The sequence below is a fragment of the Mustela erminea genome, chromosome 1 (genome assembly GCF_009829155.1).
Source record: "Mustela erminea isolate mMusErm1 chromosome 1, mMusErm1.Pri, whole genome shotgun sequence".
NCBI classification, from domain to species: domain Eukaryota; kingdom Metazoa; phylum Chordata; class Mammalia; order Carnivora; family Mustelidae; genus Mustela; species Mustela erminea.
Window position 1 is genome coordinate 191,397,492 of NC_045614.1, and position 15,884 is coordinate 191,413,375.

A 15,884-nucleotide genomic window follows, 5' to 3' on the forward strand; every position below is an offset into this window, starting at 1 on the left:
TCCTATAACATGTTTGTGGTAAGTGGTGGTTGCACACAGCTGAATTAATATGAGTGTGATGCTTTATGTACATTCTAGAATATGCAGATTCTTGCCTCTTGTTCCCACAACTTGATTACTTTTTCTAACATGGTTTTTATGGGAAAGAATATCCAGATTTCCCAATGACTTACAAATAATTAGCATATAATCTACTGATAAATACGGAGAGCTTATATTAAAAAAAAAACTTAGCTTTGTTATCATCCCTAAGGAATTTAACTTTAGGTAAAAACAATTTCACTATATTTTACATGCATATTTGCTGTAAGAGTCATACTTAACTGATACATAATCACAACTCTGGACTTTGGAAATCCCAATAATCAAAGTTTAAGATAAAGCTATAAATAATATAGAGAAAACTCCATATATATATATATATATATATATATATATATATATATCAATGTGTTATTTTCTTACAAATAGTAATGTACCATGAAATTTTATTTAAAAAGAGAGGCAGTAATACAAACTTTTCATTTGAAAATTTTTATCTTTAAGTTCTGCTTAACTGAATGTCCAAAAGCGAAAAAATTAATATTGAATGAGGCTTACTGATCTAAATGATAATATGCTGTTTGGGTTGTATTTGAAATTATTAGATTTGCTTATCATGCCTATGAAACCTGCTTCATTCAATCTAGCTACCTAAAGGAAGCAAAAATTCCCTTAATCATAAAATTAAAATCATTCCATTATGCCATCTATTAAGCTGTTTTTTCCCTTTAATCACTGTCTATTTTAATTTATTCTTTTAAAAAGAAACTAAATTACTTAAGTTGCATTTACCATCACAGGCTTCACTATAGCTAAGCATGGAATTGATTTCACAGAATGTTCTTTACAAATGTTGGTCACTATCAAAGAAGAGAATATCCAAGCAATCAATACTGAAGAAAGAATAAGGAGCTTGGACAAATAAAAGACATGATATTTATTTCTCCTCTAACATTTTAAATATCCAATAAACTATTATCCATTAAGAAAAGCCATAATCCCTGGAAATGATGGCCTCAGAAAGGGTTCTGGCAATCTTGTGTAATACTAAATGTACTGTTGGATCACTATTGCAGAAAAAGAGTTGTCCTGCTGCATTTTAGTGATCTGACACATTGCCAGAGGAATAAACAACTCCTTTAGCCAACAGAAATGTGATGTAGCTGCTGCCTACAGATTCTTGTTTTAGATCTTTGGTAAAAAAAAAAAAATACTATGTGTATTAAATATAATTTCCTTCCATTATTTTTATCAAAAAAGAAAAATGAAATGAGAATTCAACTAAGCGCTAATATAAATTCTTAATGGCAGGAAAGAAAAACTTTAAAATCAAAGCCTATTTCATCATTATAATCTGTTATGTGCATATATATATATATATATATATATATATATATATACACACACATATATATACCTATTATCACACAAAGATACATGCATTTTTGTTTTTGAAAAACACCATCCTATTTCACTTCAAAAATTCATTAAATAAAATTATGTACAGTGAGCAAACAATGCTCGTCTTGAACTATCTTTTTGAAAGAGTTACTAAACTTACTTCAATATACACAATATTTATTGTATATTTTGGAAACCAAAAGACTAGCAAAAGCTCAACAACTCTATCACAATTACATAACATAACACCTCTATACACTCTCAATTTCATCTAGAGTAATGTACCTGCCCATACAGCCTTCCAGTTCATAGTTTTCAAGTCTTGAAAAAGCAGAAACAATATCAAAATGGATTCTCCTCCACGAAAAAAAAAAAAAAGGCCATGGGGCTCAGCATTTTTTTCATATAAAACATTAAATAGCAATTTGTATCCGAAAAGGCAACACACCTCCAAAAATACTACAACAGTTTTCACAAAACACATTTCATTGATCCTAGCTTTGGCATAAACCACTCCACACAGCTATTGATCAAATCAGTACGCTGAAAACCCTTATTACAAAATCTATGGTCCTTTCCTACTCTGCAAATAAGACTTCAAGACACCACAACCTTGCAACTTGGGTCTACCATTAATTTCCTCCAAAACACACTTGGCAGAGCGATGAGAAATGTCAAATTGTTCACTTAATTTCTGAAGAATATCACACCCTTTAGAGAATATATTCTTGAAATTTAAAAAGTTAAAAACCACTCAAGGAACAAAACAGGGATCCAAAAGCTTCTCTTCAAAAATATAAAACCTTGAAGTAATATGTTCTTGTAAAATTACACACACACATACAAACATATCTGTATCTCTAGCACCTACTACAACAGAGTGCAGCCAATTTTGGAGCAGTGACTTCAAATGTGATACACCAACTCACACCTAATTCTAGCTCAACTTAACTAATTTGGAAGTAAAATCCACTTTAACAAAAACCTTGGAGAAAGACTGAAGCAAATAGCTTAAAACATCAAACTAAAGATCCACATTAAAAAAAATAAAAATAAAGATCCACATAACTTCAAAGTAAAGTGAAACTCATATCCAGCTCTCAAATATTAAAACATGTATGCACCTACCTTGGACTTGTCCATTCCCTTGCTGACCCCAGAGGATCACAGTCATCATTAGCAGTTCTGGAGTCCATGTCCACATTCTTCTAGTAACACTTCCTTGTCTTCTAGCCATTGCATTTTAAACTCTACATAATCAGCAGGGTAGACAAGAAAAGTATAGTAAATTACAACGTTATGTGTTAAGGAGATACATTTGAAAATCATGTTTCTCTTTGGAATTCTCACAATAATGATTAACATGGAAACTCATCCATCTTTAACCTCATATTCTAAACATTCATTTGAATGATATTTTTCAATAGCAGTCTGCAAAGTAGTTTTGGTATTTTGGTAATCAGTCAGGCAAAATCAGTCAGGAAATCAGACTGGAAATTAGTCAGGCAAAAAAATTATAAATGGCCACTAGTTATAACTTGTTGAGGTAAACTGATACACATCATCTCTATGCATACATACATAAATGAATTTGCAACATATTTATGTAAACTTAAACTAAGTATCTCATAAAGTCATTTTGAATTTAATAGCATTCTAGTTATACTGGTAACTTTAACTACATAGATTTATCATGTACACAAAACTAAACTTGTATACTTAAAATTGAGAATTTATAGAAAGCACTAAACATTTGCAATTCCTGTATCAGATATATGTATATAAACCATAGGCACAATCATACAGAGATAAAATATTATTATCTCACATATAATAAAATATACCTGAATTGTTGTTTTAATACCGTTGTTAATAATGAAACATTAATATGCTTACCTGCCTACCAAACAGATGTTATTTATTATAATTGAATGTTATACAGTAACTAAAATGAAAAAACTTAAGCCACATGTACAAACATGGATAAATGTCAAAATTTGAAAGTTGAGCAAAAATAGCAAGTTGCAGAATGACAGGTTCAATACTATAATTATATATACATATATATATTTTTTAAAGATTTTTATTAATTTGACAGATGGAGATCACAAGTAGGCAGAGCAGCAGGCAGAGAGAGGAAGGGAAGAAGGCTCCCCACTGAGCAGAGAGCCCAATGCGGGACATGATCCCAGGACCCTGGGATTATGACCTGAGCCAAAGGCAGAGGTTTTAATCCACTGACCATCCAGGCACCACAATAATATATATTTTATATGTAGAAGTTTATTTTTGTTTATGCACAAATATGTACTTCAACATAATGCTGCATAAGAATGGTAAACACCTCCATCGCCCAAATTAGGAAATTACAAGATCACAATTTAAATAGTTATCAAGAGGGGCGCTCAGTCGATTGAGCATCCAACTTGATCTCAACTTAGGTCATGATCTCAGTGTCCAGGGATCAAGCCCCGCCACAATGGGCTCCCTGCTCAGTGGGGAGTCTGCTTGGAATTCTCTCATCCTCTCCCTCCGCCCACCACAATATAAATAAATAAATAAATAAATAAATAAATAAATAAATAAAGTTACCAAGAGGAAATCTCACTCAAAGATTACCCCAAATCCCAATTTTCCCACAACTGACAAAATATGGAGCTAAGGAAAGTAAATTTAATGATTTCCAGAATAAGCCCTATATTCAAAATGCTCCATAATCATAATTCTAGCAAACCTGGAAGGGAATCTAGGCATCCAGAACTTTTCCTTCTCCCTTTTTCCCACATTAAGAAAGAAGAATACTTAACCACTCATTTAAGTACTCACTTGCCTAGGCATCCCAAACCCATCCTGCTCATTTTAAATGAGCAAACAGTTCAAGAATGTTGCAATGACATCCCCAAGTTCAAGTGTACTAATACAATGATGTGGAAGATGAAAGTATTAGCACTAATATTTCTTAAAAAATTTTAAAATTCCACATTATTTTACCCTGCTAAATACCGTGTATTTCTTGTCACATTCAGTTCATACAGAAACTTTATGACCAAAGCAATTTAAAAATCACCATTTTATAGCTAAGAAAACAGAGGATTAGAGAAAAACCATACCATTCTCTAGCCATATGATTTGTAGCCACCATTATTGTGATTTGAGACAAAACAGAGTGACATCAAGAGCCTATGCTCTGAGCAATGGATTACTAAGCAGAAAAGTAGCCCTAGATATAACTACAGTCCAGCAATCATTCCAAAAAGTATACTAAGAAGGAAAAAGATCTCCTCATATTGAAGCTCACATATTCATTCGTTCCAAGTAAATATATTCAAATTGAAAATCATTAAAACCATTCAAATCAACTGAATGGTTACAGTTAATCTCTAAAAGAATCAACCCTTTCCAGAGAAATAGGGGATGTCCAGGACAAATGTCACCCCCTGCCAATACACATTAACATTACTAATAATTTTACACTGAAGAAAATAATGAGTAATATTTTAAAAGAGCAAAGGAGCTCTTGGGTGGCTCAACTGGTTAAGCATCTGCCTTTGGCTCAGGTCATGATCCCAGAGTGCCCCAGATTGAGCCCTGCATCAGGCTCCCTGCTCATCAGAGAGCCTGCTTCTCCCTTTGTCCCTCACCCTGCTCATGCTCTTGCTCTCTCTTAAATAAATGAATAAATAAATATATCTTAAAAAAAAAAAAAAGGAGCAAAGGTGATGCCTGGTTATTTGTTTAGGGAGCAAATTGTTGCCAAAGGCCAAACCTAGTGCGGTGTGTATGTGCTTGCGGGATACATGTACACATTCTTTTAACCACTAATTTGCAGATCTTTGTCCCCTTCTAATCACTGCATAACCATTTTTTTTCAAGATTTTATTTATTTGAGAGAGACACTGTGAGTGAGAGAGAGTGGCAGCAGAAGGAGAGGGAGAAGCAGGCTCCTTGAGGAACAGAGAGCCCAACTCTGAGCCAAAGGCAAATGCTTAACTGATTGAACCACCCAGGCATCCCACTGCCTAACCATTTTTAATCTGGTACCAGCAGTGTCAAAATTCAGATTTAAATCACCCTTCAGTGGATTGCTTTGGCAAATTTATTCTTATTTAATATTTCCTGAACTTCTGCTAGTCCACACACAGTTCTCAATTTAAATGGTGCCTTTTTAAAAATATACATTCTATACAGAATTGAGGCAGTATCTGAAAAATCTAAAAACACTCTTCAGAAAGGATTAGCATATAAAACACCAGTTCCACTATATATTTAAGTAAAATTTTAAAGAGCAGATGGCTTTCAAATTATTATAATAAAAAAATTAAACCCTCCTCTCTGAGTTGATGTTTATGGAAAACTAATATTTTATAAATGCCAAGTTACTATCACATGTTATCTATATGCTGTTCCTGCCATTCTATAAATACAAAATTCTTAACTTTTATTAGATTTTTATATAAGGTACACACAGAATGTAAAACCAATGTTTTTCCATCTTTATGAGAGAAAAAAACAAAATAACTTTTAAAGAAGTATGCCAGATGAACCAGAAAATAAGGTAATATTACCATAAAGACATGCCATAGAATTCTCAAATCTTTTTTTTTTTTAAGATTTTATTTATTTACTTGACAGAGAGACACAGCGAGAGAGGGAACACAAGTAGGGGAGAGGGAGAAGCAGGTTCCCCACTGAGCAGAGAGCCTGACGTGGGGTTCGATCCCAGAACCCTGGGATCGTGACCTGAGCCCAAGGCAGAGACTTTATGACTGAGCCACCCAGGCACCCCTAAATCTTTTTTTTTTTTTAATAACACTCTTTTCATGCATTTGACTATATAAAGTAGATGAGGAATATTGGCTTTAAGTACTTTTATTTGTTAGTTGTTACTCTTTAAAGATTGGAGTAAGTCCTAAAAATTGAATCCATTGTGCTTTTCTGTCATAAAATAGATTTGATATTCCGTAAGCAGAGAAGACCTGAAGATGTCAGATTAGTAATGACTATGTAAAACACCTTGACTCAATAGTGTTCCTCTGACTATCTTCATGTTGCAGGTCACCAAAGGAAAGAAAATAGATGTTGAGAATATATTGCATGTTATTTCTTGTTATACATAATAGCAAAATTAGTTGGGTTATGCAAGGATTTTGGAGCAAACAGCACTATGAGATGGTGTCATAGAGTACTGAGGTTCCCAGTATATTTACAGGATGCTGATCTCTCAGATGATTCCCACAGTGATACCATCTGATCTGAGGGAAGCATCACACCTACAGGTCCCAACTAGGGAGGGAAGTCCTGAATTAAGGATCCTAGCTATAGAACACCTACCATCAACACAAGTGGAAGTTTCCATTACAGATCATCCCTGCATTATCTCGGCAACTTCTAAAATCTTCTCCCCTCTCCCAATAGTTGAATTTCTAATCTGGATCTTCTAGATGTTCTCTTCCACCCCAGTAGTAGACCTGACCAGCCATCCTAGATTGTATGCATATATGAAATCTGTTCTTAAGTGTAATCTACTTCTGAATCCAGATAAGTAATGCCCCCAGACTTGTCATTCCATTGTCATCCATAGGCAGTAGCTCTGGTTGGCTTTTACAGCAGCTTCTTTAAAAAAGAAAAAGAAAAAGAAAATTCTTCTCTGGAAGTTTCCTTGCAAGACTCTCTCTTGGCAATGGTCCTCTTTGAAGAAGTGCTTCTCAAATGAGAGAGTTGGGCAGTGCCAACAAGCCTCCAGGTTGATGCTCCTTCTGCTTAACTTCTCCATTAAAAAGCAACCTCTTGGATCACCCTTTTAAAAACTAGAGACCAAAGAATCAAATGGGATCAGGAAGTGACCATAGCTCACAGGTCATCAATTCCTCTTCTCAGCATATTATAGGAACACAATCTAAGCCAGAAAAACATACAGCCCATTACAGCTCTCGAGTTCCAGTTATTAACATTGATTTTTTTCAATGGGAAATTTTCATTAGACGCCGTCACATGACTTACATTCAGTAATAACTTAGATTAAGATATATATTGGAGCCTCACTTTAACATTGTCCTTGGACCAGGTGCCAGAGTCATTTTTAAAAGGGCCCTTATTGACAATAGTAAATTCTTGTAGGTAGGACCTCAGTTCAAAATATATCTGGTATGCAATAGCGACGGCAAAGTCCTATTTATTCCAAATTAATATTGCAATATGAGTAAATTTAAGTGTAGATATAATACATGAATACATTTACATTTATTTATTCTATTTTTCAACAGGATAAACCCTGGAAGCTGAAAATACTACTCTAGGCCACCATTTTTTTTTTGAGATTTTTATTTATTTAATTAACAGAGAGAGAGAGAGAGAGAGAGAGACACCATGAGAGAGGGAACACAAGCAGGGGGAGTGGGAGAGGGAGAAGCAGGCTTCCCATTGAGCAGGGAGTCCAATGCTGAGGACCTTGGGATCATGACCGGAGGTGAAGGAAGCTGCTTAACGACTGAGCTACCCAGGAGCCCCTCTAGGCCACCATTCTTTAGAATAAAATGCCTAGGCAGTGATAAGAAACTTAGATGCTGACCCTGTTTGACATCTTTGATGAATTAATTAATCTCTTTAAGATTCAGTCTCTACATATGTGACAAATGGAAAAAAAAAAACTCTAAAATTCCTGTAAGTTATAAAGTATTAAAATTATACTATGTCATTAGTTCAAGGGAGACTGATAAATCATTTGCCAGTGGCATTTTAAAAAACCAGCCATCTTAAAATGTAACATAACATGGAATTCTGTCCTAAAGTGTGGTCCACAAATGTTGTGCCTCAGAATAAGCTAGAAACCTGGCAAAACGTACAGTCCTACATAGCACTGTGGACATGTTAAACCAGTACCTCTGGAGATGAAGCCTTGGAGCATACATTATAAAAAAATCCTCTGAATGGTTAGCTTTTAGTCATAAAGTTAGGAATTGCTGGTTTATACCATCACACTTAAAAATTACATATAAATAGATTTACTAGGAACCCAGTCTTTCTAATCGTAATGATAGAAAGCTTTATATTCAGACTGACTTCTCAGAAAAATGAAACATTAAATAGTGACTAATCATCTATGTCTAATTTTAAATAAATATGACTAAGGGACCTAAAACAAGTTTAGCAGTAATCTCTCTATTGTTTGAGATCCCAAAGGAACCACACAGGCCTAAAATCTCCCCAGAGAGGTTGAGTGATTTATCTTCCTAAACACTGTGGAATTACTGAAGTAGCATATGACCATGGTTGCATATCCTGACATCCTCTCAAGCAGACTTAAAGATAAAACATCTCCAGACTTGGGGCACCTGGATGGCTCAGTGGATTAAAAGCCTCTGCCTTCAGCTCAGGTTATGATCTCTGGGTCCTGGGATCGAGTCCCACATCAGGCTCTTTGCTCAGCAGGGAGCCTGCTTCCCGCGCTCTCTCTCTGCTTGCTTCTCTGCCTCCTTGTGATCTCTCTCTCTCTCTGTCAAATAAATAAATAAAACCTTTAAAAAAAAAAATCTCCAGACTAGAATCCCTGACCTCGTTAAGGTAGGACAAGGAGATTTTGAGGTTTGGAAAGAACAGGAAGTAATAGTACCATGGACACCAATACATCCACAGACACCACCAGATCTACTGGTCTTGAACTGATTAATTCACCCAACACATATATGTCCAATATTATACTAGTTACTGAACTACACTGATGAACAAGAAAGCCAGGGTCCCTGCACTCTTAAGTGCTTGAATTCTACAGAGAAATTCAGGTGCAAAAACCTAATTAAACAAAGAAAGAAAACAATTACAAAATATGTTCATATGCAAAATCGAACAAAGAACTGGATGAAGAGAGTGGGGGTGTAGGGGGGGCAACTGACAAAGTAGACTTTAACCACTTCTTTCAGGTGATATTTAAGCTTAGATCTGAAAACAATAAGAGCTAGCTTTGCATATAATGGGAAGAGTCTCTTAGGAAATGAAACCAGAATTTTCAAGGGCCCTGCTATCAGGATGATCTTGGCATGTAGAAGTAATTAAAAGTTATGAATCTCACTGGACTGCATGAAGAAAAGACTGCTGTGATGTGACTAAAAGATAAGAAGATGTGGTATTACACAGAGTTATATGGGTAATGGCATAGAATGTGGGTTTCAAGTCCAAGGACGTGAAAAAGTAGGAAGAGAGATGAACTGATAAACATCTTAAGATATAACTTTGGTTTCTATGTAGCTAATAGAGTATAGGGAGTCAAGAATAAAATTAGGTAGACTAATGATGAGACAGGATAACAAAGTGGGTAGGAAAAGATCTGAATCTGGCTAGCTTGAACATTAGAAATAGAAATCAGTGGGAAAATTCCAGATATATTTGGAAACAATATTTTTTTAAATGAATGCTAGATTGAGTATTTCAGAACACAGAAGGAAAACACAAAAAAGACCCTTAAGTTTCTGGCTTATTAACCTGAACGGTTAGCAGTGCCATTTTCTAGGACATGTTTTCTCTGAAGTATCTATATGCTGCTGTCAAGTCATGGACTTCCAGAGGTAAAATCTGAGATAAGCTCTAAAACTGGAAATTCCTAGTTCTTTAGTAAAGAAATGGTGGGTAGAGCTTACAGAGTATGTATGTGTATAGAGAGCAGAGATTAGGATGATACCCAAAGAAATAGCAATATTTAGTAGTAATGAGTAGAAGAACAGAAACACATTGTCTTATTAATGGTAGAGAAATAGACCTTAGGATATTTGCAAGGGAGTGCTACAGATGAACCATGACATCTGAACTCAAAATGGTAGAAAATGAAGACAGCAGAGTACAAATGAATTGCGAAGGAACAACAAAAGCTGTGGCCTAGGATGAATGTCCATGAAGATGAAGATTCGTAGGAACAAGGATACGTGAGACATGAATTAAAAGAGGACTGATGTCCAGATGTTGGAATATTTGCCATTAAGATCTTATCTTGATGGTGCACATACCAGTATAGAAAAGGTAGATTTGACCATGAATTTGTAACTAAAGTGGAGGCAGGAAAAAAAGCAATAGAGATAAGGATGTCAAGAAGTAGAGTAAAAGAGGGGACTTTGATGGTCTTCCCTCGAGATGTCATTGAAAATGACAACAGGACTGAGCTGAAGAAGATTTTGAAAAAGGATCTAAAGCCTTAAATAAATGACAAAAATCACTAGGAGATCTGTTGATAACAACAAGACAAAAAGAACACGACCAATAGTTTCAAAGCATTTTTGTTTCAAAGGAACAGTACGGCTTGCAGCAGGGAGAGAAACTGACAATATGAAAGTTATCATGTAGAACAAGAACAACTTCTGGACAGAAGGCAGGTGGAGGGTGTGAAAAGACCAATCTCTATTTGTGAAGGTGAAAGGGAAAGTTATCCTTTGGTATCAACCAAGTTTCATTTCAAGAGAACTAAAAATGCAATGTTGAACTTAGCAACAATCACTTTTAACAGTTTCCAGTAGTTCAGTATACTACACAAAATTAAGATTTGGGGTGCCTGGGGGACTCAGTGGGCTAAAGCTTCTGCCTTCTGCTTGGGTCATGATCCCAAGGTCCTGGGATCGAGCTCAGCAGGGAGCCTGCAGCCTCCTCTCTCTCTCTGCCTGACTCTCTGCCTACTTGTGATCTCTGTCTGTCAAATAAATAAAATCTTTTTTAAAAAAATTAAGATTTAACAGAAAGATATAAATTTCAATGTCATAACATCTCAAAACCACCCAAATAAGATAACCAGATAATTTGTTTCTAAGTTTCTCCTTATACTGTGCAGTTACTTTGTTTTATTCAGTAAACAGTATTAGTGCACTAACACACACACACACACACACACACACACACACACACATATACACTCAAGGGTACATGTTCTATTAGCTGCAGATCTCATTTTGAAGGGAGACATTCAAAGTAAACAAATCATCCCATAACCTTCAAGCATGGAGATTTTGAGGAATTACAACATGGCTTTATATAAGTTAACCTGAATATAAGAAAACAGAAAAAATTCTAGCTCTAGAAACCAACTTAGCTGAGTCATTTTTTTGCCATGAGCAAGGCATCAAAAAAGTAATAAAGGGCTGGCAGAGCCTTTTACAGGATGCGGAAGTAACCTATCTGCGAGGTTCAACTCTTTAATGCCTGGTCAAGATATAGCATCTGGATGAGAGTTCAAACTTTATAAACGTGAGTACTTTTAAACTAAAAGATCCATTTAAGGAGAAATAGGAAGATACAGTGTCTACACTACTAGATAGATATAACTTGCTTTCTACAAAAATAGCTTGCATCTCTGAATTGTGGTTTTTTTTTTTTTTCCTGACAAAGCTAACTTAGAAATAAAAACCAAGAAATTGGGGGGGGGGGGAGCCATGATGAGTGGGTTGTGTATGCAGTTGCCATAGATCTTCAGCCATTGCACTATCTTCCAACTATAGACTTCAAGCAAGACAAATATATAGCATATTACTTCAGAGCAAGCTACAAAGAGTGAAAAAAATGAGAATTTGTTAAATCAGTATAGAATGCCCTGCTTTCATAGTTCTGAGTGTCTACAGTCTAGAATTCCAACTAACCAATCTCTCTGCCACATGTCACCATCATGGCATCCCGAAAACTCCTCAAAACAGTTTTCATATGTGAATTTGGAAAAGAGAACAAGAAAAAAAATGCTTTGTTTTGCTCTGTCTTCTACAAGCGACATACATTTTGTGCTACGTGCTAGTGTTAGACTGTGACTAAGTCCGTACACCTCTACGTGGAAGAGGTAGCTTAATAAGCAAAATCTTAAAGCTAATAAGCCTGATACTATTTGGCTCAGTTACTTGGCCTTATATTCTTTTTTAAAAAATAAATATTAAGGCAAAGGTTATATAGTCTTTTTTTTTTAAGTATTTATTTATTTATTTGACAGAGATCACAAGTAGGCAGAGAGACAGGCAGAGAGAGGCGGGAAGCAGGCTCCCTGCTGAGCAGAGAGCCAGATGTGGGGCTTGATCCCAGGACCCTGAGATCATGACCAGAGCCGAAGGCAGAGGCTTAACCCACTGAGCTACCCAGGTGCCCCTTTACCTTTTATTCTTATTTAACCTCTCTTCAGTACATAATTGAAGAGGCTGGATTCCTTCCATAGGTGATATTTATATTGATTTCAGTCACTAGTATCCTGCTAAACTGTAAATTGGACCATATAAACTTTTTTCTAGACTTCAGAAATCTATAAGACCCTTACACTTGTCTTTCCCAATTCAGCAAGAATTATCTGAACTAAATGAAGTTATGTAATGTTTGTTATTTTAATATATAAGCTACATCCATGAGTTTCCCGTGAAGTTCTAAACTTGTTAAAGGGCGTTGATAGGGAATGTAGAGAGGATGGTCACCTCCTTCATTCCCATTTTCCAGCTGCCTTCTATGCCTTTAAGTTTATTTACACTAAAAAATTAGATTCCTGACAGAGCTTACCTAAATGAGAAATGAGGCTAATTTCTCAATAAAAGCATCCTAGAATAATAAATGCATTTCTGGTCAAGGCACTAGGATTCTGGAAATAATCATTTTCCTAATGAGGCACAGAAACTGTGACTGTTAAGAGTTCGTGTATGGTATCTGCCAAGTTCAAATGAGCTTCATTTTGAAGGGCATTCTTCTAGAGCCAAGTATAATGACTCCAATTGGTGAACTTACAAATTGTTTTAAAATGCTTGATGGAGACATTTCAAAGTATGATCTGAGATTTATCACTCTTACTTTTGCTGAATTCGATGTGTCACTAAGATTTAATCAGATTAATCAAATACCATAAACTGAAACATATTTTCCTTACAATCACCTTAAGAAATTTTTGACAGCTCAAACCTAGAAGATATACTTTTAGTTATAATTTACTTAAATGCATAAGCTTTATTTAACATAGTTGTTTAGAGATGTTTTTAACAAAGGAGATAGGCAAAATTAAGGAATTTTTTGTAAAGAAATCTTCTAGGGATGTTACTTCAATTACCATAGAGAATTTCAACTTATGAATCCAATGCCATTAATCATAAACTAAAGAAAAAATAATTATAAAACTTCACGAGAAGTAATGTTTGTTATAAAGTTGTATCATTAATTTTAATTGGATATATTCCATATTATTGGGAAATATTAAGAATTTCATTCCTTGGCCAGCAAAGCTTTATTCCCTGGATGAATATCATACTCCCCACAGACATAATGATCAACGTATTTGTCAGATTTGTCTGCTGGCTTCCTGTAAGCAGTTTACAAAAGATAAAGGAAAATATAATGTAAAAGCACACTATATTTAAAACTTTCATCAATAGGAACATTCTTTGAGTTTTAAGAAAACACGACTTAGTTTTCTGACTTATTATTAAGTTGGAGATATTGAGCAAATTCAACCTTCCCGTAATTCTATTTTCTTCTAATCCTGTTTATCTGGAAAACTGTCAGGTTCTCCAATTGTACAGCTTTGCTTCTTCTCAGCAGCTTACCTATTAATTTGGTCACACTTTTCAGCTGTTTCCACCACTGGGCTATAATACGGGACATAATGTCCTACACATAAATGGTTGGTGAATGTAAAATTAGAATGAATAGTAGAAATTGGATTATCAGTGGGATATCCTATTTCTCCCTATTCTGATCTTCAAATAACTCAAGCTGTCCTCACAATCCTAACCCTTATCAGGGGCACTGTTCAAGGGACCCTGGATGATGGTACTCTTAAACTAAAATTATTAATGATTTCACAGTGCCAGAAAGATCATAAGGTTATCCAATACAGCCCTGAATATACCACCCAAGCCTCACATAATCAGAGGACACTTTTATGATTTTATTAGCCTTCAAAAGACACTGCTTTTTTAAACCTATGAATCATTTGTTTACATATATAAAACAGTTCATCTCTCTACATTCTCACTATTCTAACATGAAGGACTTTCTTATAAAAATTAATTCTCAATTCTTTCCTAAAATGTCCAGTCAATTCTATAACAACCATCTATAGCAAAAAAATGTGGTTTAAATGTGTCAGTTTCTTATTGATGCTATCATAAATTAACACAAACTCAGTGGCTTTAAACAACATAATGTTTTTTCTTATGCTTCTATAGGTTCAGAAGTCCAAAAGGAGTGTTAGTAGGCTAAACTCAAGCCATCATCCAGGCTATGTTACTTCTAGAAGCTCTGGGCAAGAATCGTTCTAGAAGTTGAATGTATTCTTTGTCTCCGTCCACAAAACTTATTATTCCAACCTCTCCTTTAGCACTCCATCTCCTTCTAGAATGATGTTCTGCCCTCCCTCTTATAGGGTCTCTTATGATTATACTGGATCTATACAAATAAATAAAGGTAATCTGTGCATTTTAAAGTCAGATGATTAAAAACTTTAATTCCATCTGCAACCTCAGCTCCTCCTTGCTATGTGGTACAACATATTCACAAATTCTGGGGATTAGGATGTGAACGTATGTGGGAGGACATTGTTCCACCTATGCCATACCAAATAATTGGAAAAAAGGTAAAATTACATATAATGCACGACTAACTCTGGCAATGAAATATTACATTACATAAAGATCTATCACAAATTATTTTAAAAGGTTTTAGCTACTAGAATATTGATCAGTTGTAGTATATTCTAGAAAATTCTCATGTCCTTGATGTTAATCCATCACACATAAATAAATGGTCTTTTTAAAATGAAAAAGGAATATTCAAGGCAACCTATAGAATAGAAAAGGAACCATAGTTGCTATACTTCAAGAGGCCTGATTTCTGCATATTAAAACCCTCGCAGAATGTACACACACAGCAAATCCCTTTCCAACACAATCTGGATGCTACTTCCCCCACATCTACCAAACACTTTTATTCTCATCACTGTTTAAGTCCTATTTTCTTTAAAGCTTACCTTCATTAGTCTTTCTTTTTCCCCTTGGCGTCCCCTTGTTTTCTCCTCTGAACTTGATTTCATTTCTTATGTGTTCCATATGCTCACACACTTGTTTATGCTCTGCTTTACAAGATTCTCTCACTCTATGCATACGTCCCCCCACACACACGCACACGCACACACAGATTGCTCTGTCTGCGTGACTTAACACCTTAGTATGCAGTGGTACCATCTCCTGCTCAGGCTCTGCCTGAAATTTAGTGTTTTTCAAGTTGTCATCTAACTTAAACTTCACAATTAAGTAAAGCCCCTATTTGAAGGAATAGTAGGGTTTCTGCCCCTAAAAGTCTGGGTAGTGCACAGAAACACATTTGGGAATATAACTGACTTTTATGTACAGAAGCCAGATGCATTTCATGCCTATGTGTGCTGAGGGAAACAAGTTCATCTCATATATCACAATAAGCATCTGTTCCACTAAATTCCGCTGCCGGATACTCATCATACT

General features: G+C 35.2%; 1 protein-coding gene across 1 annotated transcript in view; it reads right to left on the reverse strand.

Annotated features, from left to right (window-relative positions):
* The window catches only part of ROBO2 (roundabout guidance receptor 2), a 1,682,217-nt gene that overhangs the window by 1,654,874 nt on the left and 11,459 nt on the right, over nt 1-15,884 (reverse strand). Inside the window, exon 2 of the mRNA XM_032352363.1 lies at nt 2,572-2,693. Coding sequence (XP_032208254.1) covers nt 2,572-2,680 — 109 coding nt within the window. The 5' untranslated portion in view covers nt 2,681-2,693. The remainder of the gene's footprint in view (nt 1-2,571; nt 2,694-15,884) is intronic.